Genomic DNA, 26837 nt, shown 5'->3' with positions numbered 1-26837 from the left:
GCCGGGGCGGGGCGGCGGCTGCGCGGGGCGGGCGCGGCGATGGCGAAGCACACGGTGTCCTCGGCGCGGTTCCGCCGGGTGGATGTGGACGAGTACGACGAGAACAAGTTCGTGGATGAGGAGGACGGGGGCGACGGGCAAGCGGGGCCCGACGAGGGCGAGGTGGACTCGTGCCTGCGGCAATATCCTGGCGGGAGCGGCGGGCGGGGGGAGCGGGCGCGGCCGGGCGGCCTTGTATGGGAACATGGGCGAGCGGGGAGGGAGGGAAGGGTCTGAGCGGGGCCAGAGGGGAAGGGCCGAGCGGGGAGGGAGGGAAGGGTCTGAGCGGGGCCAGAGGGGAAGGGCCGAGCGGGGAGAAGCCGCAGAGGCTGAAAGGAGAAAGGGCTGAAGGGAAAGGGGCTTGTAGTGGGCAGGGGAAGGGTCTGGCAGGGGAAGGGTCTGGCGGAGGATGGGGAGGGGGCTGCAGGGGGAGGAGGGAGGCAGCCCCGCTTCCCCCCCTCCCCGCAGCGGTGCCCCGGGGCTGCGCTGTCACGGGGAGGTCTCACGGCTGGAGGGACAACGGGGGTCGCTCCCTGTGCCCGCTCCCCCCTGCCCGGCTGGCCGCCCCCGGAGCAGCGCTCCCCACCCGCCCGCGCTGGGTCCGCGGGGCTGCTGTCCCGGCTGGGCTCGGTTGCTGTCCCAGCGGCTGCTGGAGGTGGGTGTGCCCGGCTGAGGCCTGTTCTCCGGGGCTGCAAATTGCAGAAGCGATGGAGAATGATTTCTTTTACTTGGATCCTCATTCACTGAAGGGCCTAGGAGCTATTCTCCAGTCCTGGAGCTGTACAGCTGCTTGTTGGTACTCCTCCTGTCTTAAGTGGCCTAAAAATTGCTGCCTTAGGCTGTAATCTGTGCTAGCTGGTGAGGGAATCATTGCATCCACTGAGCTTGGAGTGTTTTCAGTCATGCAGAGTATGGCTGTCCTAGTACTTGGTACTTGATTTCCGTGCATTTGGTGTCTGGTCCTTAACCATCTGGCACAGGGAACATGATGGCTGCCCTGCAGGCGGCTCTGAAGAACCCTCCCATCAACACAAAGAACCAGGCAGTGAAGGTGAGATAGTAACTAACTCACTCATGGGTTACTCCCTAAAAATCCTTTCCTGTCTCTGTTGCCCCTGTCCTGCCAGGTGTACTTTGAGGAAGCAGTTTTTAGGGTATTCCCTGATATCGAAACATCCATGACCACTAGTGTTTTAATCTTGTTGGAAGTACTGTAGCAAGTACTGTAGCTCAAGTGTCATCTGTCACGGTAACTTTCACTTGGTGCTGGATGAGGTGTGGTGTGTTCTCCCACCTGTGTTGGTTGTGTTTTATGTGCCCAGGTGTCACCGGATGCCTGTGTGTGACCCGGACATGGCAGCACACGGATGTAGTTGGTGCTGAGTGATCTGGGAACCAGAGTTGCAGTTGTCACCTCTGACAAATGAAACCATTAGCAGTGAGCCTACAAAAAAGGAAGAATTGGTGCTTATCACATCCAATCAGAGTAAAGCTGTTAAAACCTCAGAAAAGGCCAGCCCTCCCCCTGTGACAGAGAGTGGGTGTGTGCATTTCTGAGTGTCCCCAGAATAACCCCGGAATGGCTCATGATTGGGTGGTGGGAGGAACGAGCTGATAAGATGTGGCACTGCCCAGGTAGTGAGTGCCTGCAGTCAGCTCTCCCTGTCCACAGGCACACCTCCGTGCTGCTCATGTGGCAGAGTTTTTTCCCTTTAGCCCCAGCCATGATTCCTGAGGGATTTCACGGGGCTCTGAGAACCAGCTGTTACAGATGGCCCTGACATTAATGACTTGTTTCCATTAGCCCTGTATTGATGGATTTAAGAAAACACTTGGTAGTGGAATTGAAGAGGGCAGAGTGAATGAATATTAATGTCTGCTTTCATTTTTAGTTGATCTTTAGAACTTCTGTATTTTTACTTGCAGTTCTTCCTGTGAGAAGTCTTGCTAAGCCAAGTGGTTATGGGATATTAAATTGGGCAAGAACACTGACATCCACAGTTTATGTAGGGGGAAGCTGCTTGAAGTGTTTGTGTAAAGTCCAATAAACCCAAGACCTTTTTTTTATCCTCAGTTAGTGATGGATGAACAGGAAGAGAAGAAGAGCTGTTCTTTGCTGATTACATGGCTAAGTGCCACCATGAGCATGCCACACACATTCCTGGGCCTCCACAAAATGACATGCAGATCAACTTGCAAATGCTTATTAATGCACAATATTAATGCTACCAGTCTGCAGCCAGTGTGCCTGGGACAGCAGCTGACTGTTTGGAAAACACGTGGCTTCCAGCAGTCACCTCTTCCAGGCTGGCCATGGCATTTCCATGGAATATAATAGTTGTGTCACATTGAAGAGTACAGAGGCATGGAAAAGGCTCTGGTGGAAAGGGAGGTCAGACAAGCACTTAATTGTCATAATTCTTTTGGAGCTTGCTAGACCTTGAGCTTTGATATGAACATTAAGTATTATTTAATTAAAATATTTAGTTATAATTGTCTAAAATAACTGCATTATTTATTACTATAGCCAAGAATTGCAAACATGAGCAGAGAGACCGAAAAACTAGAGCAGGGCAAACTCTTTACACTGTTTATCCTTGTCTGTTACATGTTAGCATCACACACTGTCCTGTTCAGAACTGTTAAAGAGGAAAACATTCTCATTCACTTTTTTGAGAGAGGAGCAGTGTTTGGATGCATCTTACACGAGAATGGATGTGTCTGTGCCTGCCTGTTGACAGGATCGTGCTGAGAGCATTGTGTTGAAGGTCCTCATCTCCTTCAAAGCCAACGATATCGAGAAGGCGGTGCAGTCACTGGACAAGAACAGTGTGGACCTGCTCATGAAGTACATCTACAAGGGCTTTGAGAGCCCCTCTGACAACAGCAGTGCTGTGCTGCTCCAGTGGCACGAGAAGGTGCGTGGGTGGGGCGAGCTCCTGCTGGGTTATCCCTGGTGGCAGGTCCCGGACCTGGTAAGAGCCCCCTTCCTGTCTGGTGAAACTCCAGAGCCCTATTTCAGGCTGTGAGGAGGGTATGGTCCCACAACCTCACAGCTGAGTTACATCCTGTGCCTTCTCCTGGTTCCTTGGGTAAAGATTCTACAGTTAAAATTTGGTTTTTCCTTACACCAATGCAAACAAAATGGTTGGATTTGGTGGTTCAACCATATGGAAGCATAATTTGCAGCTTGGTTATGCAGAGAAATCAAAGCTTACTCTAAGTTAAATAGCTGTGTTTAAAGTGAGTATGATTATCCTGCCCTGGCACCCTGAGTGCTGGTGTTTTGTGGAGGGCAGGGAGATGCTCATTTGAAATATAGTTGGGATCTGAGTTATTTCTTAGAATCTCAAACTGGTTTGGGTTGGAAGGGGCCTTAAAGCCCATCCCATTCTACCCCCTGCCATGGGCAGGGACACCTCCCACTAGCCCAGGTTGCTCCAAGTCCCATCCAGCCTGGCCTGGGACACTTCCAGGGATCCAGGAGCAGCCACAGCTTCTCTGGGCAACCTGTGCCAGGGCCTCCCCACCCTCACAGGGAAGGATTTCTTCCTAATAATCTAAAATACCCTCTGTCAGTGTGAAGCCATTGCCCCTTGTCCTGTCACTTCATGCTCTTTTAGAAAGTCCCTCTCCCTCTTTCTTGTTGGCTCCTTCAGGTCCTGGTAGCCTGTAGCTCCCCTGGCCTGGTGTTAATTATTGTGTTTCCCCTCCCAGGCCCTGGCTGCTGGAGGAGTTGGGTCCATTGTCCGCGTTCTGACTGCCAGGAAGACGGTTTAGATCCAGCAGCGAGTGGGAACTGCTGGTGCAAAGCCCGACCAACCCTCTGCCACGGCTGCCCCGGGGGCAGCCCTTGTCTCTCAGCTTGCCTTCTCTCTGCTTCTTTCATACCTGACAAGTAATGCGTGTCGTGATCTCTTTCGTGGTTAAGTTCTGGAAAATTACGAAGGTGCAATTTTACTTCTAACAGGAATATTTGATACTGGCCGACATTTCAGTGACTCGTGCAGTGACGTGAACAACTTGGTGTTTAGGGTGATGTGCATTTGTGTGTAATCGTGGCAGATTCGGACCTGACTCTCTGAGCAAATGCTGAGGGACGCAGGGCAATGTCTTAATTCTTTTCTCTAGCCAAGCAGTGTTTTGAGCTAAAATCTGTATTTGAGAAGTGGGGCAGCTATTATTAACACAGGTAACTGGACCACTTTGCCTTTGGTCAGCCTCTGAACCTACACCCGTGAATAGGACAGAAAGTAAAAGCTCCTTCCCAAGCCCAAATATCATTCCAGAGAGCTGAGTTTCCCTGTTTCTTGTGACCAGTCCAACGCTGGGTCTGCAGTGGGAAGGTCACAATGGGATGGAGTTGTCCATCATGCAGTTTGGATGATGGAACTTAAAAGGTTGATGGTCCATTTACACTGGAGCTCAGCCCAGTGAACTCTTTATTTTGGGGAGCAAAGATCCTGATGAGAAGAAGAAAAAGCAGCTTTTACACAACAAATCACCTTTCAGCAACTGGAAAGTGATTCGATTTTGTCAAGCACAACTAAGTGGCTGCTTGGGGTAGGCAGAGACACATCCTGGTATCCACACCATCCTTGCAGAGTTCCCATACTTTGCTTCTGGATGTGTAGAGTCTGAAGGATACCAAACAACTCACATTCCTGTTGCATTGTGCCTCATTATGTTAGCTAGTGGGCCAATTGGGTTCCCAAATAAAGGGGAGTATTTTAAAAAGAATTAGGAAAGCCCAGGGCATCCCAGGCCACAGATCACCATAGAAGGTTTAGGGCCAGGACTGAAAAATACATATTTTACTTTCACTATTTTACTGCAGTTCATTTCTGTAAAACTGTTGGGGACCTTCTGAAATCCTTGCTGTTTTTTGATATCTGCTTTTTTTTTTTTTTTTTGTAATAATAATAAAGACCAGACAACAAATCTTCACTGAATATTTACTCCCATGTCTGACATACCTTCAAGTTTCAGCAGGCTCCTCCTCCAGGGTGGACAACACAGATTGTCTAGTTGTCTTCCTAGGACGCTTTTCCTACGTACCACCACAAGAGCACTGAGCACACCAATGGAAACCCCAGCCTTGCTGCAGAGGCCACAGAAAGTCCAGGTTTCACCCATACACACGTACAGGAGCCTCCCCTGAGCCCATGCAGCCATGGCTCCATCTGTACAGCTCTCCCAGGGTCTGTGGTTGGCTCCTCTAGTTCATTCCACTTGTCCAAATTTGGTTAAAACGCCAATCAATCCTTATTTAAAAAATTAAAACCTGCAATCTCAGAGAAGTTAAAAATATTTTCCAAAGCAATTGGTGCCAAAGCAAGTCATTGATGCTCTAGATAGCATTAGATAAATGAAGGGAACAAAAAGAGTGATCTTAAGGTTCTCCAGATCCCCTCAGGTGAGGCTGTGACGGATTTAGGAATATTTCCAAAATGTGTACATCTGTATTTGTGCTCAGGGATGTGCTAAAACACATGCTGATGTGGGGATAGTGCAGGACTTGCAGGGAGGCACCTCTGTTGGTAATGAGTGACAGGAAGGGAAAAAGCAAACCTGTACCTCTTTCCTCCAAATCCTGCCTGGCTCATATTGGTGGATCAAATGATCACCACAACAGGGGGTGAGATTCCTATTAGGAGAAGGAAGCCTTCAGTGGAAAACTTGGTGTAGGTCAGACCTACCAGAAGGGGAACAGGGTTTGCAGAGCTCTGCTGCCTTCAGCTTGGGCTGGAGCGTGTGGGAAGAGCACCTCATCAGTCACATCCTGCCTTCGTCACAGCCAGGAGACACTGCTGTCCTTCCTCCCTCCCACCATGGAGCTGCAGCCCACACCAGAGCTGCAGCCCTGGGTTCTGGTCATCACTCTTGGCCAGAGTTCCCATGGCCTCCCGTGTCACTCCCTGTCACCGTTTGGGAAGAGCCATAAAACTTCGAGTCCTGCACAGAGAGCCCTGACGTGCCTTCCTGGGAAGGAGCTGGACATGCTCTGCCTCCGCCAGCCCAATAAAACTCCTTGAAAAAGGTCTTCCCTCATGCAAAATGGTTTTTTAGTGCCCAGATCAGTCTATTTTTGAATCTCCTCTCCAGAGATGATGATAACCTTGTGCAAATTGTACAAACTCAAACACAAGCACTGCACCCCAGCTGGATTTTGGGCATTTCTATATATTTCTGACCTGTCTCTTGGTGATCTGCATCTGCTGGATTCCAAGAATCTTCCACAGGAGATGTCACCATCTCCGATACTCACTTTCTCTCGGATGTTATCATAGAAGAAACTGGTTTGCCTACTAACTCAGCTTGGTCAGAGAAAGGGGAACGAGAGACTTGCTAGAAGGGCTGTGTTTATCACGGCTCTGAAATCAGTTGAATGTTACATGACAAATACCCAAACAGAAGGGTGAGCATTCCATGTGCTCCCATCTTTCTCTGAAATACAAGGAAAAAAAAAAGCCAATATTGTCACAGGGGTGATCTCACATCCTCCTCCAGCTCCCCTTGTACCTGTTTTGGGGTAAACCTGACCCAGCAGTGTACCAGTTCAGACAATTAAAAGAGCAGAAAATTATCCCTGCAAGAATTATCCCTTTCCTGCTCCATGGAGTCTTCCATTCCTCACAGGAGTGAGATAAGGCACGTCAGAGGGGTGTTTGCACACTCACCATGTTGCTATTCCCACACCTCTCCTGCATGAAGTGTTTGCATTTCCCTCTGCTTTTCCGGAGGTCACAGAGCCTCCTCCATGCTCCCAGGGGAAGCCTGTGGGAGCCAGTTGGGTATGGTGGGATGCTGAGGGTGCACATAGAGCTGGAGAATGAGAGAGCCCCAGGCTCAGGGCTGTGCTCAGTCCTACTTTGGACTAAAACCCAACTCCTTGCTCAGGGCCTCAGGTTTCTCCCAAAGCAGGACTCAGAAGTCTCCTCAGCCTCCCTCCCACTGCTGGAGTTCTGTAATTTGCTGAGGAAGTTTGGGTAAAGGCACAAAGGTAGAGTCTTGCCGACACATTTTAAGCTCTTGCAAAATACACATCACATCTCATCACTAATAGATGTGGCAGCGGCAAAGTACTTCCAAAAATACTTAAAAGCCACGTGTGGAGCACTCAGCTCCAAACCTCTGAGTCAGCAGCGGGTCAGACTCCTGTCATCCCCTCTGGCCACATGCTCTGTGTGTCCCTGTGCTCCAAGCAGCACTCCAGAGCCAGGTTATGCTCCATTGGCCATAAAATACCCGGACAGAAGCGATGTTGGGCTGACCAGGAGTTCCCACTGCTGTCAGGACACACCACAGCGTGGCCCTGACGCAAGAAACCCCATCCGTGGGCAGCTCCGTGTCCCCCCGGCAGTAGAATTCCACACTGAGGCAACACGGTGTGTGGGGGGGGAGGACCAAAGTTTTTCCAGGTGGTGCCTTAGGTGTGCTTCACCTTTCCAGCTGGGCAGGCAGCCTGCCAGCAGCTGCCTGGGGGAACCATTTAGCAACGCCCTCCATGGAGGACCGCGCTGGAGAGGGCTCCAGGGGCTCAGCTGAGAACTGCCCTGCGGCTTTGCAATCCAAAATCTGACCTGATGAACCACCTCGCTGACAAAATCTATGGCTTTTCGTGGAAAAGCCAGAGAAGCCAAATCCGGGGAGATGAGGAGCAGCTGCCAGAGAGGACCAGGGGTGCGCCCCACGAAAAGTCCACTGCATCAGGGGCAGCCTCTGCCCCACTTCCCCATCCCGGGGCTGTGATGCAGTGAAGCCACTTCCTGCCAGGTTTGCGACACGGGCAGGGGGAAGGCAGAAGTACGGGCAGAAGGGAGACAGAGAAGCTGAGCAGCGTCACGAGGAAGGACGAGGAGAGGGACGAGACCCACGACACAGCCGGGGATCCCACACCCTGCTCCCACCACGCCATGTCCCTGGTGGAGACGATCCGGCTGTGGCAAGAAGGGGTGTGTGCAGCAGACAGGAAGGAGTGGAGTGCTGCCCTGGACGCCTTCACAGCCGTCCAGAACCCCCCTGCCAAAATCTGCTTTAACATCGGCTGCATCCACCTTGTCCTGGGGAGGCTGGCGGAGGCGGAGGAGGTAAAGTACAGCCCAAAGCGCTGCTATCCTTCTCACTTGTTGGACCTGCCAGACACATGGACGCTGGGGGGAAGGGAGGAATTGAGGGTCATGGCCTAAGGGAAGGATGTGGAGACTTTTAAATCTGTGAGGAAGGGAGACAGCCCTGGGCTGTTCCTGCTGAACCTGTTTTCCCCGTGAATCAGAGGGGAGGCAGCAGCAGCAGCCCATGGCTCGCTGCTCAGAAAAACCCAGGAGCCTGACACGGGCTCCCCCACCCAATGCCCAGCACTGCAGGGAGACAACCCACAGAGCCCAGCCTAGGCCACTCAGCTAAAGCAGGACAGGTGCAACTGCTCTATGCCCCCAGTTTTCTAAAGGTGTCCCCTTTTACCCCCTTTTTGCCCCACTCCTACTCCCGTGCAGGCATTCACCCGGAGCATCGGCTGTGACAAGCACCTGGCAGTGGCTTATTTCCAGCGGGGGACCGTGTTTTACCGGAGGCAGAAGTGAGTGGAAGGGTTTAAAGTTTAACTTTTGCTGCTTGTGGAGACAGTTGCCTTCAGCTCAGGATGCCCCCAGGCAGATTGTTACCTCAAGGACCAAACTGGAACCCCTTGAGGTCAAACAGGCTCCTGTTCTTCAGCACTGTAGTCCTGGGATTAACACCAGCCTTGGATCATCTCTCCTTCCCTGGGGTGTCTGAAACACTGCAAGGAGAGAGCCAACTGAACTCCCACAAGTTTAGGCATAGGCTTGGAGGCAGGCAGGTTGCCACCACAACCTGGTGACACCCTTGTCCTCTCCTCCACAGCAATGAAAAGGCCATTGAAGATTTCAAAGAGGCGCTGGCCCAGCTGCGAGGCAACCAGCTCATTGACTACAAGATCCTGGGGCTGCGCTACAGGCTCTTTGCTTGTGAGGTGAGTTTTGCTCCCAAAAGTCCGTTCTCCAGCACAAGAAATCTAAGAAGACAGCCAGGCTCTTTTTGTGCTTTGCAAAAAACAAGCAAGCTGGTGCAATGCCACCACCCTGCTTGTCCTCTCCTGTGCTGCCCTCCTGGTCTGGCTGCTCCCATAGCTCGTTTCCTTGCCCCCATCCCTCCGGCAGATTCTCTGCAACATCGCGCTGGTGTTCGCCACGGTGGAGAACTGGGGGAAGGCTGAGGAGCACCTGACTCTGGCCATGAGCATGAAGAGTGAGCCCCAGCACAACAAGATTGACAGGGCAATGGAAGCCATCCTGGTAGGGAGGAGCAGGTCTTACAGCTGTGTTCCCTCCCAGCAGCCCCTCAGGCAGGAAAATCCCAGTTACCTTTTAGCAGGAGAAAAGCACAGTGGGAATGGGCATCATAGTGAGACACAAGTCCATGGGAAAAGCTTTGGGTCACTGGGAAGGCAGACCTAGGAAGATTGGGTTCAATGGACCATGTCAGGGCTGGGGTCAGGCTGTCACAGAGTGGTTTGACTTTATGGAGCGAGACCCACACCCCAGAGGCAAAAGGGGGCACTCAGCAGTCCCTGCTCTCACTGCCAAAGACTCCATGTCTCCCCTGTGCTACAGAAGCAGAAGCTCTGTGAGCTGGTGGCCATTCCTGTGGGGAAGCTGTTCAGGCCAAATGAAAAGCAAGTGGCTCAGCTGGAGAAGAAGGACTACCTGGGGAAGGCAATGGTAAGAAAGAAATATATTTACCTAGACCAAGCCTATGGGCTGAGGAGAGCTGCTGTCTGCCCTCCGACCACCCCTCTGAGCTGCCATCTGCTGCCTGGTGGGCAGCCAGAGATATGGAGCTGGTCCGTGCCTCTGGGATCCCCCCAGGCATGGAGAGAGGGATGGCACACATGGGGAACAGGGACTCTGCAAGAACAGAGGAGCTAAAAGCATGTTCCTGCAGAGCATGGCCTATTTCCATTCTGTCTCCTTAGTGAGACATGAGGGACAGCCAACAATGAGCTGGAAAGAACCCACTGGAACTTTGACTCGAGCCATGATATTTTCAGGGGTGAGGGAAAGAAGCTATTTTGCATCTGACACCCACAAACAACCTCCAGTTCTTCCCCTGCTCTGTTTGAGATGGGCTTTTCATCTCACATAAGCAAGCAAGCTTTTCTCCTGTGAGTGTGCAAAACCCAGTCACTGGGATATCACCCTTGGGCTCAGGTCTCAAAGCACAGTGTCAGCGAGGCTGAGTGGAGAACTTAACTCACTGAGGGGAGCTTTGCTGCCAGAAGCACTCAGCCTGTAGTCCAAGATGCTTAGCCTAAAATCACAGTCCCTCTTGAGCCTGAAGCATCCTGAGGAGCTTGGCTTGGCCAACAACAAAGGAAGAGGGTGGACATCAGAGGTCTACAAGCACCAAGTCGTTATTTGTCTGTCTTTGGCTCTAGGTGGTGGCATCTGTGGTGGACAAGGATGATTTCTCAGGATTTGCTCCCCTCCAGCCACAGGTAAGGCTATGAATCAGTGAACAGTCCAGGAGGATGTGGGGTTGGATGTCACACCGCAGCTTCCAAGGGCTCTGGCCTGTGGTGGGGAGCAAACAGCACCATCAGCAACCACCATGAACTCTCTGCCACTGCCACAGGGAGGAGGCAGGCACTGCCTCCACGGATCAGCTGCTGCCTCCATCATCAGGAAGCTCACCCACCTCCATGGCTGAGGTTAACTGGTTCCCTGAATGGGGAAGTGGTGGCCTGGTGGCACATCCTCTGCCCCCACCATCGCTGTGGGGTGACAGCTTTCAGCAGGGAGCAGTCTCTGAGCCTCCACAGAGGATTCACTAGGGATCCTCTGCCTAGGCTTGAGTGGGCAGTTCTGCTCTCCCTTTCCATCCTCCTCCCTGTTCCCAAAGCCCTTCTCATTTCTCGTGCCATTCTCCAGATGGTGTAGCAGCATCTTCCCATCTCTAAAGGTGTCTGAGAATTTTTACAGGAGCTTTTTGAGAGAACATGGGGAAGCGCAGCCACTGCTGCACCGTTGTGCAAGATAAACGTCGCCCTTCTCAATGCAGTCAGGGGTTGACATCTCAACCCTCTCTGAGCTGAAACTACAGTCACGAGTTGGAAAGAGGATTGTGCCTCTGAAAAACCAACTGCAGGTGGGAGAATTTGAAAACAACTCCTTAGAAGGAACAAAGCCAGTGACATTCCTCACGGCACTTAAGGCACCAGCACAGGGAGGAAGGTGTTGGGGTGATGGCGTGGTAGAAGGCTGCAGAATATTCCTGCAAAGCAATCAAAATCTTCCAGATTACTGCTGATTTTCCTTTTCTTCTTCCTGTTGGCAGACCTCTGGTCCTCCACCCCGGCCCAAGACTCCAGAAATCCTCAGGTAAGTTGGATGAAGGATGGTCGATGCTGTTTAACCCATGCAGCCAGGCACAACCCCATCCTGCACCGTCGTGGCTGAGCATCCAGCTGGCACCCGAAATTCAAGGGGGATGAGGAATGCATGGTAGAAACAAGGAGGCAGAAGTCTGGATTATCCCTACAGAGGAAAATAACAGCATTGCCAGCATTCCTGACCCGTCCACTGCTCCCACACCCAGGGCCCTCCAAGGGCAGCCACACCGTGTCATGTACGAGTTCATCCCTGAGACCGCTGAGGAGCTGCAGGTCCTGCCAGGAAACATTGTCTTTGTCCTGAAGAAAGAGAAGGACAACTGGGCTACAGTGATGTTCAATGGAAAGGTACCAGGAGTGTGCTGGCAGCAGGGTAGGCAGAGGGGTGGATGTGGTGAGGTTCTGCAGAGGCAAAGCCTTCCTTGCCCAGAGCAACTAAATGGGTTTCTGATTTAGGTCCCTTATGCCCTCCCTGGCTTAGGTCACAGGGCTCAGTGAAACCCATCCAACCTGCAGAAACTAAAATTCAAGCTCCAGGAACTCTCCTGGATGCAGGGGAGGGTGAGGATACAATTGGTTGTGTCCTCCAGCGGTGAGTTGCTCGGCAGTCACCACTCATTTCTCCTCCCCCTGCAGAAAGGGATCGTCCCCTGCAACTTCCTTGAGCCTGTGGAGCTCCAGAACAAGCTGTATATCCAGGTGAGGAGGCCCAGGAGGAGACGGTGTCCTGGAAGGGCAGATCCCCACACATTCACCCACCACCCACCTCCCAGTAGGATCCATATCTGCGATTCTCTCCCCCTCACGATGGTGGGGTTGGTTCTTCTGGCTCATGGTCACCTTAACTTGAGCTCAGAGATCTGCAAAATCGTGTTGTTGGCACCCTGGGTAGCAGTTGGCAATGCTGGAGAGTTAAAGGGTAGCGAAGTCACCCCACCACAGTTCAAGACCCCAAACAGACTTTGGGAAAACAGCTGGTTGGAGGGGGGGCTGCACAAGACAGCAACACCCAGGAGGAGTGGGATTGACAGCACTACCTTCTTTCCACTGGCACAGGAAGAAACCCCTGTGGAGGACGAGATGCCCGAGTCACCCACCTCCACAGTGCCAGAGAAGCCACGGCGGCCGGTGCCAGGTCAGAGGGGGGGAGCTGAAGGGATGGGGGACCCCAGCAGCAGGTTTGAGGTGGTTTCCTCTGTGCCATGTCCTGACCCTTTGAGACCAAGGCTAAGGCTCATCTCCATCTTGCTCCCAGCCCCATTTGCAGTCAAGGATTAGGACACATTAGAGCAGGAGGCAAAGACAGCAACTGCAGTGCTGAGGATGGAGTAAAACAGTGCCCGTGAATATCTGAGAAAAGCAAGTCCCTCTATGCTCTTAATTAGCACAATGACTAATGAGAAGGGCCTGGGGGTAGGAATGGGGCAAGAAAGCAACTGGAATAGAAGGCTCCTTACAGGCATCTCCTTCAAGCAGGGCACTCACGATGGCTTTCTTGCTGCCCTGAGCAGGGCTGGGCTTGAAGGAGCTCTGGTTGCCCTGGGAAGGGGATTCCTGGGCAATGTGACCCAGTGGTCCCACATTCCAGGCCTGGGGCAGAGATGGCGGCACCAGGGTCACCACATTGCCCCCAGCACAGTTGGTTCAGCATGCTGGGAAGCTGAATGTCACTGCTGCAGTCTGAAATGGCTGTTCAGAGCCAAGAGCTGAGAGGATGCACTGCGAATTGCCCTCTCTTGAAAAATCAGTGTCACAGGTCTGTGGCTGAGCTCCACACTGCTGCAGGAATAACCCTTTTGGGGTAGAAAATACCACTGTGCAGAGACTGTACCACCCAGGTGTTAACCTGGTGCAGTTCAGTCTGGCCAACCTGCCAAAAAAACCAGGAATATGTGAAGAACCAATTGCCAGCCCCATGTTCTGAGGTAGGCCTGAGCCAGTTGGTCATGGAAAAAGGTGGATCAAAGGATGACTATCAACAGGACAGGGCTTGTGTCCCAAGCAGAGCAGCCTCATAGGCTGTCCAGGGTTAAAGTTGACACAGAACTCTATGGCTGTGGCTCATAGAGCTAAGAACAAAAAGCTCATAGATCCAACAACCCCAAAGACCACCTTTAGGCCATCAAAAGCCATCTCAGATCAATTAGTGGGACCACATTCAACAGCGTAGCTGTCTCTTCCCATAAGGAGCACAGTCATGTCACAGCACTTCCAAAATGTAGACCAGATCCTCGTGAACAGGCTTCAACAAACCTGCATGAAAGCACCTTGCCTGGAGGTCTAAATTTAGCTTTACAGCCCCAGTGAAGGACAGGGACTGCCTTCAGTTTTCACAGTGGATCTAGGGAAATTTTAAGAGAAAAGACACTAAAACCAGCAGCTCACGTTTATCTTTTAAAAATCCACCCAGGAAAGACATCTCACCCCTAAAGCTCCCATCCCTGCAAGAGGGAAGGCACAGAGCTCAAACCTCTCTGCTCAGTGGTTGTATCTAGATCTTATGGATGAAGCCCATTGTGGCAGATGCAGATCCCTTCGAGGGACCACTGCTGGCCCCAGGGTTGGTTGGTGTTGCTGCAGGAGGTCTGGCCACGTATTTAGGCACAGAGCAGCAACGCTTATCCCATTCCACCTGCTGAGCCACTTCTTTCCTCCTCCACAGACCACATTCCTGATACTGTGATGCAGCCAAGAGACACAGCAAAGGTAACATCCTGTGAATGCAGACCCCGAGGTCCTGTTGGTGCCACAAACTTGCATTTACCAGACAACTAGAGCTGCTTTTTGGGACTCTTATCTTAGTTAACCTGGTGCAGTTGCAACATCTTAGTTGACCTGAGGCACTTGAGAAGGGAGAAATAGGAGTTTGGCTGGAATGCACACATTCCTGGGCAGGGTCAGCGCATCAGGTGGTCGTGCTGGGGAGAGAGATGGGAAAACAAAACATTCCCAACTCGAAAAAAAGACTGAGGGGGTTGGAGGGTGGACAGAGCTTGAATTTGGTCACCCCAAAGCCACAATTCGGTGCCAAGTGTCTCATCTGTTACTGGGCTCTCTCCAGGGGCTGCCAACCAGCCAATGTCCAGCCATAGCTTGGGTGGCACAATCTGACCAACCACAACCATGGCAACCACAGTTTCAACGTCCCAGTCCCTCTCCCTTCCTTTGCCAAGCCACACAAGGTGACAATTCCTTTATTGTCCGCAGGAGGCCGAACCACCCACCTCCAGCCCTTGCGTCCTCAAGGTGCATTACAAGTACACGGTTGCCCTGAGGGCCGAGCCAGGCCTCTCCTACACGGAGCTCCTGGACCTGGTTTGCAAGAAGCTGGAGCTGCAGCCCAAGCACACGGAGCTGAGGTGAGGCCCTGCCCGTCGCAGGGAGCCAGAGCCGTGTTCCCAGGGCTCCCACCCTCACCCAACATCCCTGCACACCAGGTACAAGCCTGCGGAGAGCAAAGAGCTGGTGACGCTGACTGCAAAGAACCTGGATGCAGCCTGGAGCCAGAGCAAGGGCAACTGCCTCACAGTCTGGTGCGACCTCACAGAGGTCAGTGACAACAACAGGTGGCAGCCACCTTTTCTTCCCCCTCCTGCCTTTGCTTTCCTTGCCACGAGTGCAGGCTTGTGGCTTCCAGCGCAAGCCAGCGCCCTCCTGAAAGGCAGAGGAGCAAAGAGGGGGTGAGGAGGAGAAGCAGAGCTTGTTCTCTCTTGTTCTAGTACAAAGAAAAAGGAGAAGCCAAAGGGTGTGTGTCCTTACCAGCTTGTTCCCTGCCCTAGGGAGAGGGGTTTTTACCAGACAGCAAGCCAGAGGAGTCTCCACAGGAGGCAACGCCGGAGGAGATGGGACCAACCCAAGTTGTAGCACAGTACAACTATGAAGCCACCCAACCTGAAGACCTGGAATTTCAGGCAGGAGATGTGATCCTGGTTTTATCCAAAGGTAATCATGCCCCTCCTGTGACAGGGCAGGGGAGGGACCTGTCAGCTCTGCTGAGAGCAAGGCTAGTGTGGCAGCAGCAGAGCACCTCCAGCTTTAGCACGAGCACCTTCAGCTCTAGTGGAGCTTCCCATCCACACATCTGTGTCATGCACACTTCCAACACATTTTCATCCCAGTCCTGTTTCTGCCACCCCCTTCCCCAAGCATTTAAGAGAGGAGTTCCACCTGAGCTGTGTTTAAGCTTACTGTTCACAGTGGATTTTTCCAAGGAGATGCCTCATTTTGGCTGCAGCTCTTGCTTCCATTCCTCTCACATGGCACCTTTTCCTGTCTTCTTTTTAAGGGTACAATCTTCCATTAGCCCGAATCCTGTTAAATATTAGTCTTTAGTGCTTCTATGAGAACTGAGGCTTAAACAGAGACAATCTCAGCAAGATCTAGTACATATGTTTGAGCTGGATCCTTTCAAGCCTGTGCAGAACACACAGCAGAGGGGACAAAGCCACTGCTTCAGCAAAAACTGCTGGTAAGCCCCCATCAGCTGAAGAATTATATACACAGGGCATGTTTCCCTCCTTAATGGGGCCTCTGAGTGAAATCAAAACATCAGGAATAAGGTTTGAAGGCAAAAAAATTGTGATACCTTGCTAGCTGTAGCTCTGTCAGTAATTGTGGTGGCTGGCAGGCTTTGGCAGCAGTACACAAGTAGTCACAGTCCCCCCCTCTATGATTTTACAGGTTAGTATTTGCACCATACAGCACTGATGACTCCCCAACCCCAAAATCCTACTCTCCCCTTCACTGCTGAGCTAAATATTTCCCATTGAAAGGTAGTTCTCACCTCATTTGGTTCCCCCACAGCAAGATTTTCAGAGCTCCTAAGCTTTACTCAAACCAAGGGTAGCAGAGGCTTTGGGGGTTTGTTTTGGCATTTTTATGTGAACTTGGAAAACAGGTGAAAATACAATTTAGTTTTATTTTGAAGAGGACAGCCCAAGTTATCAGATCATTTCCTTGCTCTCCACACTCACCTTGTTTCCACTCAAGGCAGTTTCCAAGGCCCTTGGTCCATGTTTTGACCTGATTTCCCACCTCCATTTGGCATTCCTTCTTACCTTGTAGCTTTGCTCTCTTCCTAGCTCCTTCTCATCCCCTTTCCTCCACATTCCCCTCTCTACCAGGCTCTAGCATGGCTCAAAGGCTTATCAGCAGAAGCACCTTAAAATGGTGATCTCAGGCCTGTCTGGAGCACATGGAGGCGATTATGTTCCTCTACATCCCTGGGGTGACAAAAACCATGTCAATTTTCTCTTCCAGTGAATGAAGACTGGTTAGAAGGCCAGTGCAACGGAAAGACTGGCATCTTCCCATCCGTGTTTGTTCAGCAGCCTAACGCTGAAGACCCAGAGAAGTGACTTCAGAAGAGTTTAAAGTCGTGGAAAAAAATTCAGCTGTTGCCATTAAGAAGTTTCCATATTAATCCCTGCATCTGAAAATGAACTTCATTATGAAGTTATATCATTGCTACTTGTATTAAAAGCTTTATATTTTCTTTTACCTTTTGTGTTGTTCTCTAAAACAGGTACTTGTTAAGAAGTTGCTAATTGTCTTCCTGTTAGGAATTCCTAAATCCTGTGCTTGCCAAGCCCCTTGGACTTGCCCTGTCCCACCTGCCCTATCCTTAACAAAGCTTTTACACAGACATGCCAGGAGCTGGGAAAACCCACAAGAGGGCGGTGCCACCCGCAGTTACAGCCCTGTCAGCAGATCCAAAAAGGGAAGTGACATTCAGGAAGCTACAGACCAGGAAAGGCTGAACAGCATTTGCTTCCTTAAAACATTACTGCCAACCCCAAGAGCTTAGGAGGCACCACACAGCCTCACCCTGCTCCAACTCACAATTCAAATTCGCAGGGACTTTACAACCCCCATCAATAAAAGTGGACACTTTTTTCACCATTGTTTCTTAAAGCTTTTTCTGATCAGTCAGAAGAGACCATAACTTAGAAACACACTGCCTGCAATCTCAGAGCTTTGCTCCAAAGCAAAGGCAGCAGTTTCTCCACTTTAGATTCCATCACACAGGTCCTGGACAACCCCAATGAGCCAATAACCTAAATATCATATTTATTTCTGAAGAGCTGCCTGGATAAAATAAACACCTGTCATTTCAAACCAAGAACATCTCTGGCGTTTTCTGTGACACATCTGGAAGTATGAAAACAGCCAACATCCTGATCTGCAGGCAGGTCAATGGCAGGAGGATCTGTGCCCTACCAAGTTCAGTCTGCAACTGAAGAGGAGTTTTGCAAGCTACTCCCCAATCCCAGATTTTTGGGTTGGTATGTAAAATACGCTACACGGGCAGCACAAAACCACAATCCAATTATCTGCACCAAGCCCAAGCCAGAACCACTGTGATTTATTTAGGTCTCTTTCAAATATGAGGGGAAAAAAAATAATTTAAAAAAAAAATCAACTTCAAACCTTCTGGCTCCTCGAGAAAAATAACGTGTTTTTAAAGGCCTGCAGCCAAGTCACATGGGAAATAAATGCTACACACAGACCTGGATGGAGAGAACATGGTTTAATTAAAGGCAAAGCTGATTTCAGCAGCTGCAGTTCTTGCACAGACAGACAAAAAACACAAAAAAAAAGCTTACGACACAAACCAGTTTGTGTTGGGGGCCCCTCGCCTCGCTCCCCCAGGGGCTGGAGGGCAGTCGGAGCATTCCCGAGGCCGGACGCTCATGCACAAGTGGAACGGTGCGGCTGGACCAGGCACTGCCGGGAGTGAGATGGAGAACCTGGTTAGCTCGTCTGGGGTGCAAGAGTCAGTGACGGATCAAACACTGGAATGTCGCAGCTGCCGGGGTGCACAGCTCGGACACACACCGGGAGAGCTGGAGGGAAGCACACAGGGGTGGGCTGTATTACCACCGGGTGGGAACTTCACTTTTTGGACTTGTTAAAGGAAATACAGCTTCGAAATGCAACACAGAACAGTGATGTTGCTAAGGTGGAGCTCGTGGGGGAGCTGCTCCTACCCCTGAGGGGTATCGGTCTCCTCCGCCTTCCCTTTTCGTGTTCTCTGGAGCTGCCCAGACTCCAGTCTCACTTCAGCTCCTGCATGTGCTTTGCTCTGCATCTGAATTCCAGTCCAGAGATCCTGAATCATCACACAAACCCCTACTGCTAAACACAGCAAATGGACATTGAGATTGTTTCCGTAACTTCCCTGGGAAACCTAACAAAAACGCTGTCCTTTAACAAAGCTTCCAGTCTTCCTTTCCCCTAATAAATAGCAAATAAAACATTTTTCCCTTTCCCTTCTGCACCTTTTCAGTTATGAACAGCACTATGCCGTTTCCACGTGCGGTTCACACACGTGTGTCCATGGGTGCCTTGGATTTGTTTCTGGAACTGAAAGCTTGGGGCTGCAGCTGGGGCGGGGGGGGACGGGTTTCTGCAGAGCTGACCTGTGCCTTGCTGGGGGTGTGGACGCTCCACACTGTCCAGGCTGACTGTCGGATTTACCCAGCCCTGCTGGACCCCTGATTATTTTCTGCGAGATGTTGCACATGGTAATGAAACTACGAGCGTTCAGCGAAGATGGGAGGATGGAGAGAAAAAAACAAAAACAAAAAAACAAAACAAAACCGAAAACAAAAAAAGAAAACCATTGAAAGCTGTCTACCTACCTATTAAAATGAGTCAGGTCGTGAATGCACAGACTAGCCTGCCCTTTGTGGGGCTAGCCACTATGCTACAGTAAAATGTACAGGAATCACACATTAATTTAAAACCCTATAGCAGTTAACTTGCTTGTTCAGCAGAGTGCTGCGATGCCCCACATCACCCATTATAGCTCAAACACCTACTGAGAGGAGGGCATTTCATGCTGGAGTCTCTAACCCACCCGTGGGCTGGCCAAAGCCTCTGGGTGAAGCAGTGCCAAGTGCCAGACTCTCCTTCATGAAACTCCTTCGCTAGCCCAGGAGATAGAGCCCCACCTCGCCACCAACCACCTCTGACCAGAGCAGCAACTGGGGCTTTCATTGCTACACACTGACTATGAAGCACGTCTGTGTACGGAAGAATTCAGTGTGATCTTACTACTGAGATAGTAATAAAGATGTTTAGGAGTAATTTCAACTACATTCTCAGTCAGCAAAGCAATCGTTAATGGATTCCTATTGTATCTCCCCAAAGAGGGGATAAAGATTGAGAAGTTCTCATTGGCTTCTCCCATCTGCCCTTCGTTCTCAGCTTTTACTTCCCATGTGGCTGGGGACATGCACGATGGAGAAGGTGAGAGGCGGTGATATCGGGTTACTGAGTGAGCCAAACAGCAGTTCCTCTCTCCCTCCAAAGGGCCCAGGGATGGGAGAGTTCCTGATGTTGTTTGCTTGCACTGCAGACGTTTTGTGCACACTCAGTGGGTCGGTGGAGCACTTACGCCCTCCTGACAGCAAGGAACAGAAGAGAGGGCTGCCACCTGCACAGGACTGTGTGGGCCAGTCCCGCAGACCCAACATGCCATGGTTTATGGAGCCATCGTTTGCAAGGGTTGCCTCCTCTGTCTCAATGTGGCGGGTTCATGGCGCCTTGTCCACGTTGCTGCTTCTGCTTCTGCTGCATCAACAGCTGCTCCAGGGCCGAGGGGCCAGGGTGCATCATGGAACTGGACCAGATGGACTGAAAACAAAGAGCCAACACTAGCACCTCCCGCATTAGACAGCCCCCCTCTGACAGATGGGAAAGCAGAGACAGTCCTATATTCTCCTTCTTCGTCACTCATACCTGGCTTATCATGAAAGTTATCCAGGCTTCAAAGTAGGCCTTCTAAAAAGAGGCTCCCTGGAAGAACCTTCAACTCCTACAGAATCCTCACTACCATAAAAATTCATCCCACGCTAACTATTACTAATTTTAGACTAGTCAAAGTAAATCTTATAATTCCTTCCAGTTCTGCCAGCCTGGGCTTGATCCACAAAACACTCAAAACCAGCAGGAACTGGAAAACTGTGATGCCTTCCAGCGCTGGCGACACCTCCCCCACTGCCTGCATAAGCAAATCTACAGGTAAAACCCTCGGCTTCTGACACTGAACTCTGACACTTGCAACAGCCTAATGCCCATCACTGGATCCTCAGGCCCCACAGACCCATTCCTGAGCACAGTTTCAGCCAAACCTACCTTCAGGCTCTCCATGAGCACAGCTGAGGAGTCCTCCATGGCGGGAGGGCCTTGGGCTGCCCAGGTGCCACCGGGAGCACTGGACTGGTGCCAGCTGCTCTCCGAAGAGGACGATGTTGCTGGGAGATAGTCCAGACCAAACCCTCCCATTGCTAAAATGGGAGAAATACAAGTTCAGAGGGACATGGCAAAACCACTGCAAAGCAAACACCATCAGCTGCTGGTGTCTGATGGCTCTGCAGGAGCCTGGAACCCAGCACTTGCCTGGCTTATCTGTTTTCCAGCGGTCTGCGACTCTCCGGTCTCTGTTGTCTGGAGTCCCAATGGGTCCGAAGTTGGAGAAGGGAACAGAATTGTGGTTATGGGTAGGAGGGGAGCTTGGCAAGCTGCTGGGGTTGGAGGAGTGAGGAGATTGGCTGGCTGGTGTCGAATGATCTGGTGATTACAAGGCGAGAGGAACACAGTCAGCAGAGACAGCAGGAGCCTCCCAATTTTGAATTTCTTAGTGCTGCTGCAAATTTTGCCATCATCCACTTTGCTCCAATGCTGAAGGGCAGTTTTTATTCCCTCCATTACACGAGTGTAATGCAAATTCTGAAGTTCTGAGTGAAAAATTTACAAGAACACAAAACCCAGGAAGCCTTATGAGAGCTGGCCCAATAAAAAAAAATCAGATTAGACCTTGAGGAGTTCACAAGTTTACAACTCAAACTCCCAAGTCTGAGAATGTTTTACACTTCTGTGAGTCTTAAAAAGACCAGAACCCAAAACTGAGCAAAAGAGGAGAGTGAGCATGAAGCCTGTCTGCAGGTAGAGCAGAATGAATGAAGAGGTGAAGGGAGAGAAAGCTGAAGCCATGTGAGCCAAAAACCTGTTAGAATAAAAGCACTATGCAGCTCCCTCCATTTCACCCACAGTGGCTTTTCCTGGTTGGTTGCAAAAGTTTCAGTGCAGGTGTTATCTAAAATCTACTCATGTCTTAGATTCAACTAATTCCTCCTCTCATACTCTTCTGGATTTTTAGTGAGAATAAAATCATAATAAAAAAGTTATGGTTTATGCCTTTAAGATAATTAATAATGAAGAAACTGGTGTGCTTTGTAGGCTGCTTAACAGTAAAAAAAAAACCTAACAAAACCCACAACTGTCTTATTTTCCTCCATACTCTTCAGTCATACAGTTTTGTCCCTTTTAAATCTCTGTATTATGAAATCCAGTTCTTCCTGCTTTTTCCAGAAAAAGCAACACTTAAAGTATATGGATGTCTGAGTTAAAGCCCTACTCCCAAAGGGCTGTCAGGAAACCAAGTTTAAGAGATTTCAGGATTTAACACCTCTTACAACATTTATCCTGCTCAATTACTTAAATTAAAATCCAGGTTCTTCTATGATATTAATTAGAGAATCCCCTCACATATCTGAGAATACATAAAGAAAAACAGAAACCTTCAGAGACCTTGTCAAGCAGGTTTGGGGTTTTGTTGTTTTTTTAAAATTTCCAGTTACATATAACTTGCAGTCAGTTTAGAATTAACTCAAATCCTCTTAAATCACTAGACAAGAAATACCACACCAATATTACCTGAGCTGGCTGGAAGGGATGGAGACCATGGAGTCCCTTCAAAGAGAGAATAGAGTGAAGTCTCCTGGTGGGCAACTGAGGGGGTAACTTCTGTTTTTGTGCTGGTATTCATGTTTTTCCCATATACCTCATTGAACATGCTGTTGTTTGGATATCTTTCCTGAAAAAAACCCAAACAGAATGTTTAGGTGTTGGATTTATTTCAAACACTGAGAATGTATAAAGGAAACAATTCTAGATTAAAATATTTCCTAACTCCTTTTTCACTGCACAGCCCCATCTTCTCTATTTTATTTAATCCATCACATTAAATCCATCACACTCTGAACCAAGACTGATTTTTCCTGACTGGACTGCAAAGCCTTCACAAAATCTTTAAATTCACAGTACTCAGAGACGTTGTATTGAGACCCTGCTCAATTCTCTGGAAGAAAACAAGTCATTCTCTGCTCAGGAAATAAAAACTCCTGAGATGCACCTTTTCAGTCTATTCCATGATTCTACTAAAAGCAAGGGGCTCATGAACTCAGCAAGATTCAACAGTACAGCTGCACCATTACAGCTAATGAATTTGGGAAGACAACCGATGAAGGCAAAGATTAAGGTTGATACAGACTGAAATTAGGCCTCCATAAGGATTTCTTTCAGGTTTTCCACTAGTTTGACAGCAAGGTCAAACAGCAAATGGCAGCAGACTTTGACTCTCACTTACCTGATTAAGAGAAAAGCCACTGAGGGACAGGAAAGATGATGACTGAGACATCAATTCTGATGGTTTTTCCAGCAGGGACTTCTTCAGAAACCAAAAAGGGGAAGAGAGCAGTTAGTGATCAGTGCACTAAGCAGGAGCAAGGTGTGTTGTCAGAAACTGCCACAGTGGGTTTGGTCACATATAAAACCTCCCATGCACTTTGGCTCCAGCACCTTGGAGGACAGGGGAAGCAAACTACCAAGTGCAGAGAGTCAGTAGTTTTTCTACTAACTGTAATTAATATCTAAAAATCAACAATCAAGACAGCAAAGAGTCTCGGGCAAACCCCACTGCCAGAACAGCTTTTCAAATCCGAAGTCTAATACTCTGCCTGATACATCTGGAGGGGAGATTCCTGCCAAAAATCCCTTATGGTTGTGTGAAAACTTGCACAAATAGGACAGGATTCTTCCCAGTGATCAGAGGACTCCTTCAGACGTGATCAGACCCTTGTACGTGGCTACTGACAGAGTATTTTCCAATTCTGAGAGCAGCCCTGCTGTACAGACATTCTTAGACAGCGAGACCTGCCAAGTGCTGTGATTTCTTTAATTAGGTTTAAGAGTCCAAGTGTCATTTAGCACTGTCTCATTTCCATTACAAATTACTGTAGAGAGGAAGAAAAAAAAAAATGCAACCCAGGCGTTTAAAAGAGAGGTTCCAAAACTCCCCTGGGGTTCCATGTAAAGATATTATGGGCCATGACCTTTTCCATCATCTATGCCAGCCCCCTTCATACAGTTGTCACTTCCAGCATATTTCTCAGCTTTCTGTTTGGTTTTAACTATGATTAAGGAGTGAAAAACAATGTCTCTGAAACAAGTGTATTTAAGGAAGAAATGGAATCGGTTATCATTGACACAGAAACCAACGAAAACTTATCAAGCTTGGCTGGTGGACAATGAACATCTCCAAATTTAGGATTACCAAGCCATGGAATTAATAAAGCCATAAGTAAAACTGTGTGTGAACTAAATAAAGAGCTGTAGTCTCATTCCAAATAAAAGCCCTCTTGCACTTGCTCCAGCTCAGCATGTCAGATGTTTTTAAATTTATTATTCAAACCACAGAAACCTGACCTAGCGTCCCTCTGTCCTTAACACAGTTGCAATATCTGGAATATCTTTGCTTTTATCCCGTAAACTTAAGACAAACAGCCTCATTTTCTTGGCAAGCAGCTCCCAGCTTGTTAAGATTTTAAACGTGACAACTCATTACTTTGAAAGCACGTTTTAAAAGGCAGACAAAATTCCCACTCTGCATATTCACACGGCTTGCACAGTGAAGGATTTCCTTCCATTTGTCAGCAGCCACAACAGTAGGAGCTTCAAAGGAAGCTGCTGATGAAGCAGCCATTAGTTTCCTAGTGAAGTTACCTAATGAGACAGAAATGAGTGTCTATTTTGCTACTGGCTCCTTGGGATGGCAGGTAAAATAACTGAGGAATAGACTTAATCAGAGATTTTGAGTCACAAGTAATTCTTTGTTACTGCCACTAATCTGAGTTAGTAGGATTTTATGAACATGCTTGTAGCCATACTGGAAAGGTACACTGCAATTTCAGAGGCAATTTATAAATTCATCAGCTGTAAGACCCTCCAGCTAGTGAACTAGGAACGTTTTAACACAAAAATGTAGGAAAAAAAGCCTTTCAGTCTGTCAAAAATTACTGTATTTATATAAGAGTTACTGATTATTTAGCCCGTTGCTTGCTATTTTCTTCCAAAGCTATCTTGTTTTGGAAGAAATCTTTTCTGTATTTAGTGGGGCAGCATCCTCTGCCTCTATGGAATTATTATATGCAGATTATAATCACAGAATCATAGTATGGCCTGTGTTGGAAGGGACCTTAAAGCCCATCCATGCCATGGGCAGGGACACCTTCCACTAGCCCAGGCTGCTCCAAGCCCATCCAACCTGGCCTTGGACACTCCCCAGGGATGGGGCAGCCACAGCTTCTCTGGGCAACCTGTGCCAGGGCCTCAGCACCCCCACAGCCAAGAACTTCTTTCTAATATCTCATCTAACCCTGCTCTCTTTCAGTTTGAAACCACCCCCCCTTGTCCTGTCACTACACCCTTGTTTTGGTGACTCCCCACAGTTCAACCTGTGCCCCCTCTTCCCCTTTATTACTAAGCCCATACAACTGCAAAAGAGTGAGTGCATTAAATGAAGCATCAGCATCTCTCCTGTGGATTGTACTTAAAAAAACCCCAGTTATTCTGATTTCTGAAGAAATCAGCAGGCCTGGATTTGGCCCAGGAGCCATATCATGGGCCTCCAGGAAAACTAGCTCAAGGTTGAGGCAGGGAATTGGATAGGAGGGATGGGGGAGAGAAAGGAATTTCACATTTCTTATCATTTCACAGAAGAAAGAGATGCCAGTTAAGAATGAGAAGCAGCAGTATTACATCAAATACATACAAAGAGGCTTCGTCCAGGAAGAGAGGCGAGAGGCCCCAGCAGAGCTGGGTAAAGATCAGGAGGATTAGAGAAAATCAGCTCTTCCTCCTCCTCCAAGGCAGCCAGACTCTTTAACAGGTCCGGAGGAAGCAGAGGGGAGCTCTTGGGGTCCTAGTGACAGAAATGAGCACAGTGAGACAACAGAAGGCAGAAAGAACAGCCAGAGACAGTAAGGGGAAGCTAAGCCAGAGCAGGAGACAGAACAGCAAGAGGAAGGCAGAAGGCAGCATGCAGAGAGTGAGGTGAGGGAGTGGCATTGCAGAAGTGTACTGAGGCACACAGAGAGAGAAGTCTGAGCAGAAAACACCCCCAGGCACGTGGCCTCATGTGCATGGGGAGCAGTGTCACGTCACCAAAGTGATGGGCAGCAAGTCCGAATTAGTGCAGCGTGTGCTTCCCACTGCATCCATGCCACACACTGAACCTGGGTCCACATTCAAGGACAAGGAACATGAAATCTTACAATTATTCTACAGCTGACCTGTGAGTAATTTAGGTTTCAAGTAAAATTATGTTTGCATCTTCTTTCCCCTATGAGTGGAGTTTAAATCCCATAAGACTTATTTCCACTGGTGACGGCTGCTACACCAGCATACAGCTGACCAGACCACTGGGCCAAAAAACCTGCCAAGTGCTGCTCAAACTGGACATCTTGGCTTTTGTGAGGGATGCTTAGAGCACATACATCATGGGCACAGCTTCTCTCCACACTGCACTATGCTGGCAAGATTTCCTTTTTAGGAACAAGAATAAGGCTTTGACCCTGTTTCCATCTAAAAACCACAATGTGGTATCAGAGTAGGGGTAGATTCCTGTATATTGTCTGGCTTTTCTCTTGGAAGGATGAGCCAAGTGATCCCAGCTGACCTTCTCCAAGTCCTGAGAGCATTTACAGAGGCACACCACGACAAAAGGTTTAAAGAGGCCTCTGTTTAGGTTTCCTTATAAACACCACCAGGAGCACTCAGAGATAACTCCAATAATAAATAACAGACACTACTGGTTTTAGAAACAGCAACATGAAGCACAACTGCATGAACAGAAGCAAAGTATTCCATTAGTGCAACTAACAGCTAAGGAAGTAATTCAGCTCTCAGTGGTGGGATTTTCAGGAAAAACAAACAAACAAAAAATCTAACATGAGACTGCTGCTACCAGCCTTGATTTCCGTCCTCAATTGGACTGCTGCAGCCTCAGCTGTTCAATTCACTAGAGGGGTGTTAAGAGTTCATCTAAAGAGTAATAATTCAACTGCAATTATTTGGGTGGCTTTTACGGTTTTCATCAGTTGCCAGACAAGAATTTTCCCCAAAACTAACAGCTGCCATGTTTCTAAACCTGTCAGACACAGTGCAGAGATCAATGTCACATCCACACTGAACAAGATTTACACCTACTTGAAACCAGATCTTCAAGAGACTGATCCCACACATAGCCAACTCAAACTGAAAA

At 49.3% G+C, this 26837-nt stretch overlaps 3 protein-coding genes and 1 long non-coding RNA gene across 8 annotated transcripts in view; 2 read left to right on the top strand and 2 right to left on the bottom strand.

Moving 5' to 3' along the window:
• On the top strand, positions 1 to 4997 carry ARPC5 (actin related protein 2/3 complex subunit 5). The gene is made up of 4 exons (XM_051794682.1): positions 1 to 183; positions 1019 to 1090; positions 2781 to 2957; positions 3757 to 4997. Exons 1-4 carry the CDS (start codon positions 40 to 42, stop codon positions 3817 to 3819), a joined length of 456 nt encoding a protein of 151 aa, XP_051650642.1. The 5' UTR covers positions 1 to 39; the 3' UTR covers positions 3820 to 4997.
• Positions 4998 to 7838: 2841 nt separating this feature from the next.
• NCF2 (neutrophil cytosolic factor 2) lies at positions 7839 to 17901 on the top strand. The gene is made up of 15 exons (XM_051794297.1): positions 7839 to 8129; positions 8535 to 8617; positions 8923 to 9031; positions 9219 to 9353; positions 9672 to 9779; positions 10496 to 10555; positions 11395 to 11438; positions 11656 to 11797; positions 12086 to 12148; positions 12506 to 12584; positions 14112 to 14155; positions 14657 to 14808; positions 14887 to 14998; positions 15229 to 15391; positions 16709 to 17901. The coding sequence occupies exons 1-15, from the start codon at positions 7956 to 7958 to the stop codon at positions 16804 to 16806; spliced, it is 1566 nt and encodes a 521-aa protein (XP_051650257.1). The 5' UTR covers positions 7839 to 7955; the 3' UTR covers positions 16807 to 17901.
• On the bottom strand, positions 14171 to 14970 carry LOC127474327 (uncharacterized). Its single transcript, XR_007905811.1, has 3 exons — positions 14884 to 14970; positions 14674 to 14782; positions 14171 to 14367 (listed from the first exon to the last, which is right to left on the bottom strand). It is a non-coding gene; the product is annotated as an uncharacterized LOC127474327 (long non-coding RNA).
• A 62-nt stretch (positions 17902 to 17963) lies between the features above and the next one.
• The window catches only part of SMG7 (SMG7 nonsense mediated mRNA decay factor), a 50526-nt gene continuing 41652 nt past the window's right edge, over positions 17964 to 26837 (bottom strand). For 4 of the 5 annotated variants that reach the window (XM_051793725.1, XM_051793752.1, XM_051793734.1 and 1 more), the window contains 6 exons: positions 25347 to 25496; positions 22884 to 22964; positions 22172 to 22331; positions 20855 to 21025; positions 20591 to 20742; positions 17964 to 20089 (listed from right to left, as the gene is read on the bottom strand). In XM_051793725.1, coding sequence (XP_051649685.1) covers positions 19976 to 20089; positions 20591 to 20742; positions 20855 to 21025; positions 22172 to 22331; positions 22884 to 22964; positions 25347 to 25496 — 828 coding nt within the window. In that variant the 3' untranslated portion in view covers positions 17964 to 19975. The remainder of the gene's footprint in view (positions 20090 to 20590; positions 20743 to 20854; positions 21026 to 22171; positions 22332 to 22883; positions 22965 to 25346; positions 25497 to 26837) is intronic. The other variant, XM_051793760.1, reaches the window with a different exon arrangement.

This window comes from Manacus candei, unplaced genomic scaffold (assembly GCF_025592945.1).
Source record: "Manacus candei isolate 608988 ecotype Guabito, Panama unplaced genomic scaffold, ASM2559294v1 h1tg000005l, whole genome shotgun sequence".
Classification (NCBI taxonomy): Eukaryota; Metazoa; Chordata; class Aves; order Passeriformes; family Pipridae; genus Manacus; species Manacus candei.
This window is presented reverse-complemented; position numbering and strand designations above follow the sequence as displayed.

What these genes read in the sequence shown, in the direction of transcription:
- NCF2 (XM_051794297.1), top strand. Translation starts at nt 7,956, where the DNA reads ATGTCCCTGGTGGAGACGATCCGGCTGTGGCAAGAAGGGGTGTGTGCA. An exon ending in GGGCAATGGAAGCCATCCTG is followed by an intron (nt 9,354 to 9,671) that starts GTAGGGAGGAGC and finishes CCTGTGCTACAG; the next exon opens with AAGCAGAAGCTCTGTGAGCT. An exon ending in ACTACCTGGGGAAGGCAATG is followed by an intron (nt 9,780 to 10,495) that starts GTAAGAAAGAAA and finishes CTTTGGCTCTAG; the next exon opens with GTGGTGGCATCTGTGGTGGA.
- ARPC5 (XM_051794682.1), top strand. Translation starts at nt 40, where the DNA reads ATGGCGAAGCACACGGTGTCCTCGGCGCGGTTCCGCCGGGTGGATGTG. An exon ending in TGGACTCGTGCCTGCGGCAA is followed by an intron (nt 184 to 1,018) that starts TATCCTGGCGGG and finishes CCATCTGGCACA; the next exon opens with GGGAACATGATGGCTGCCCT. An exon ending in CAAAGAACCAGGCAGTGAAG is followed by an intron (nt 1,091 to 2,780) that starts GTGAGATAGTAA and finishes GCCTGTTGACAG; the next exon opens with GATCGTGCTGAGAGCATTGT.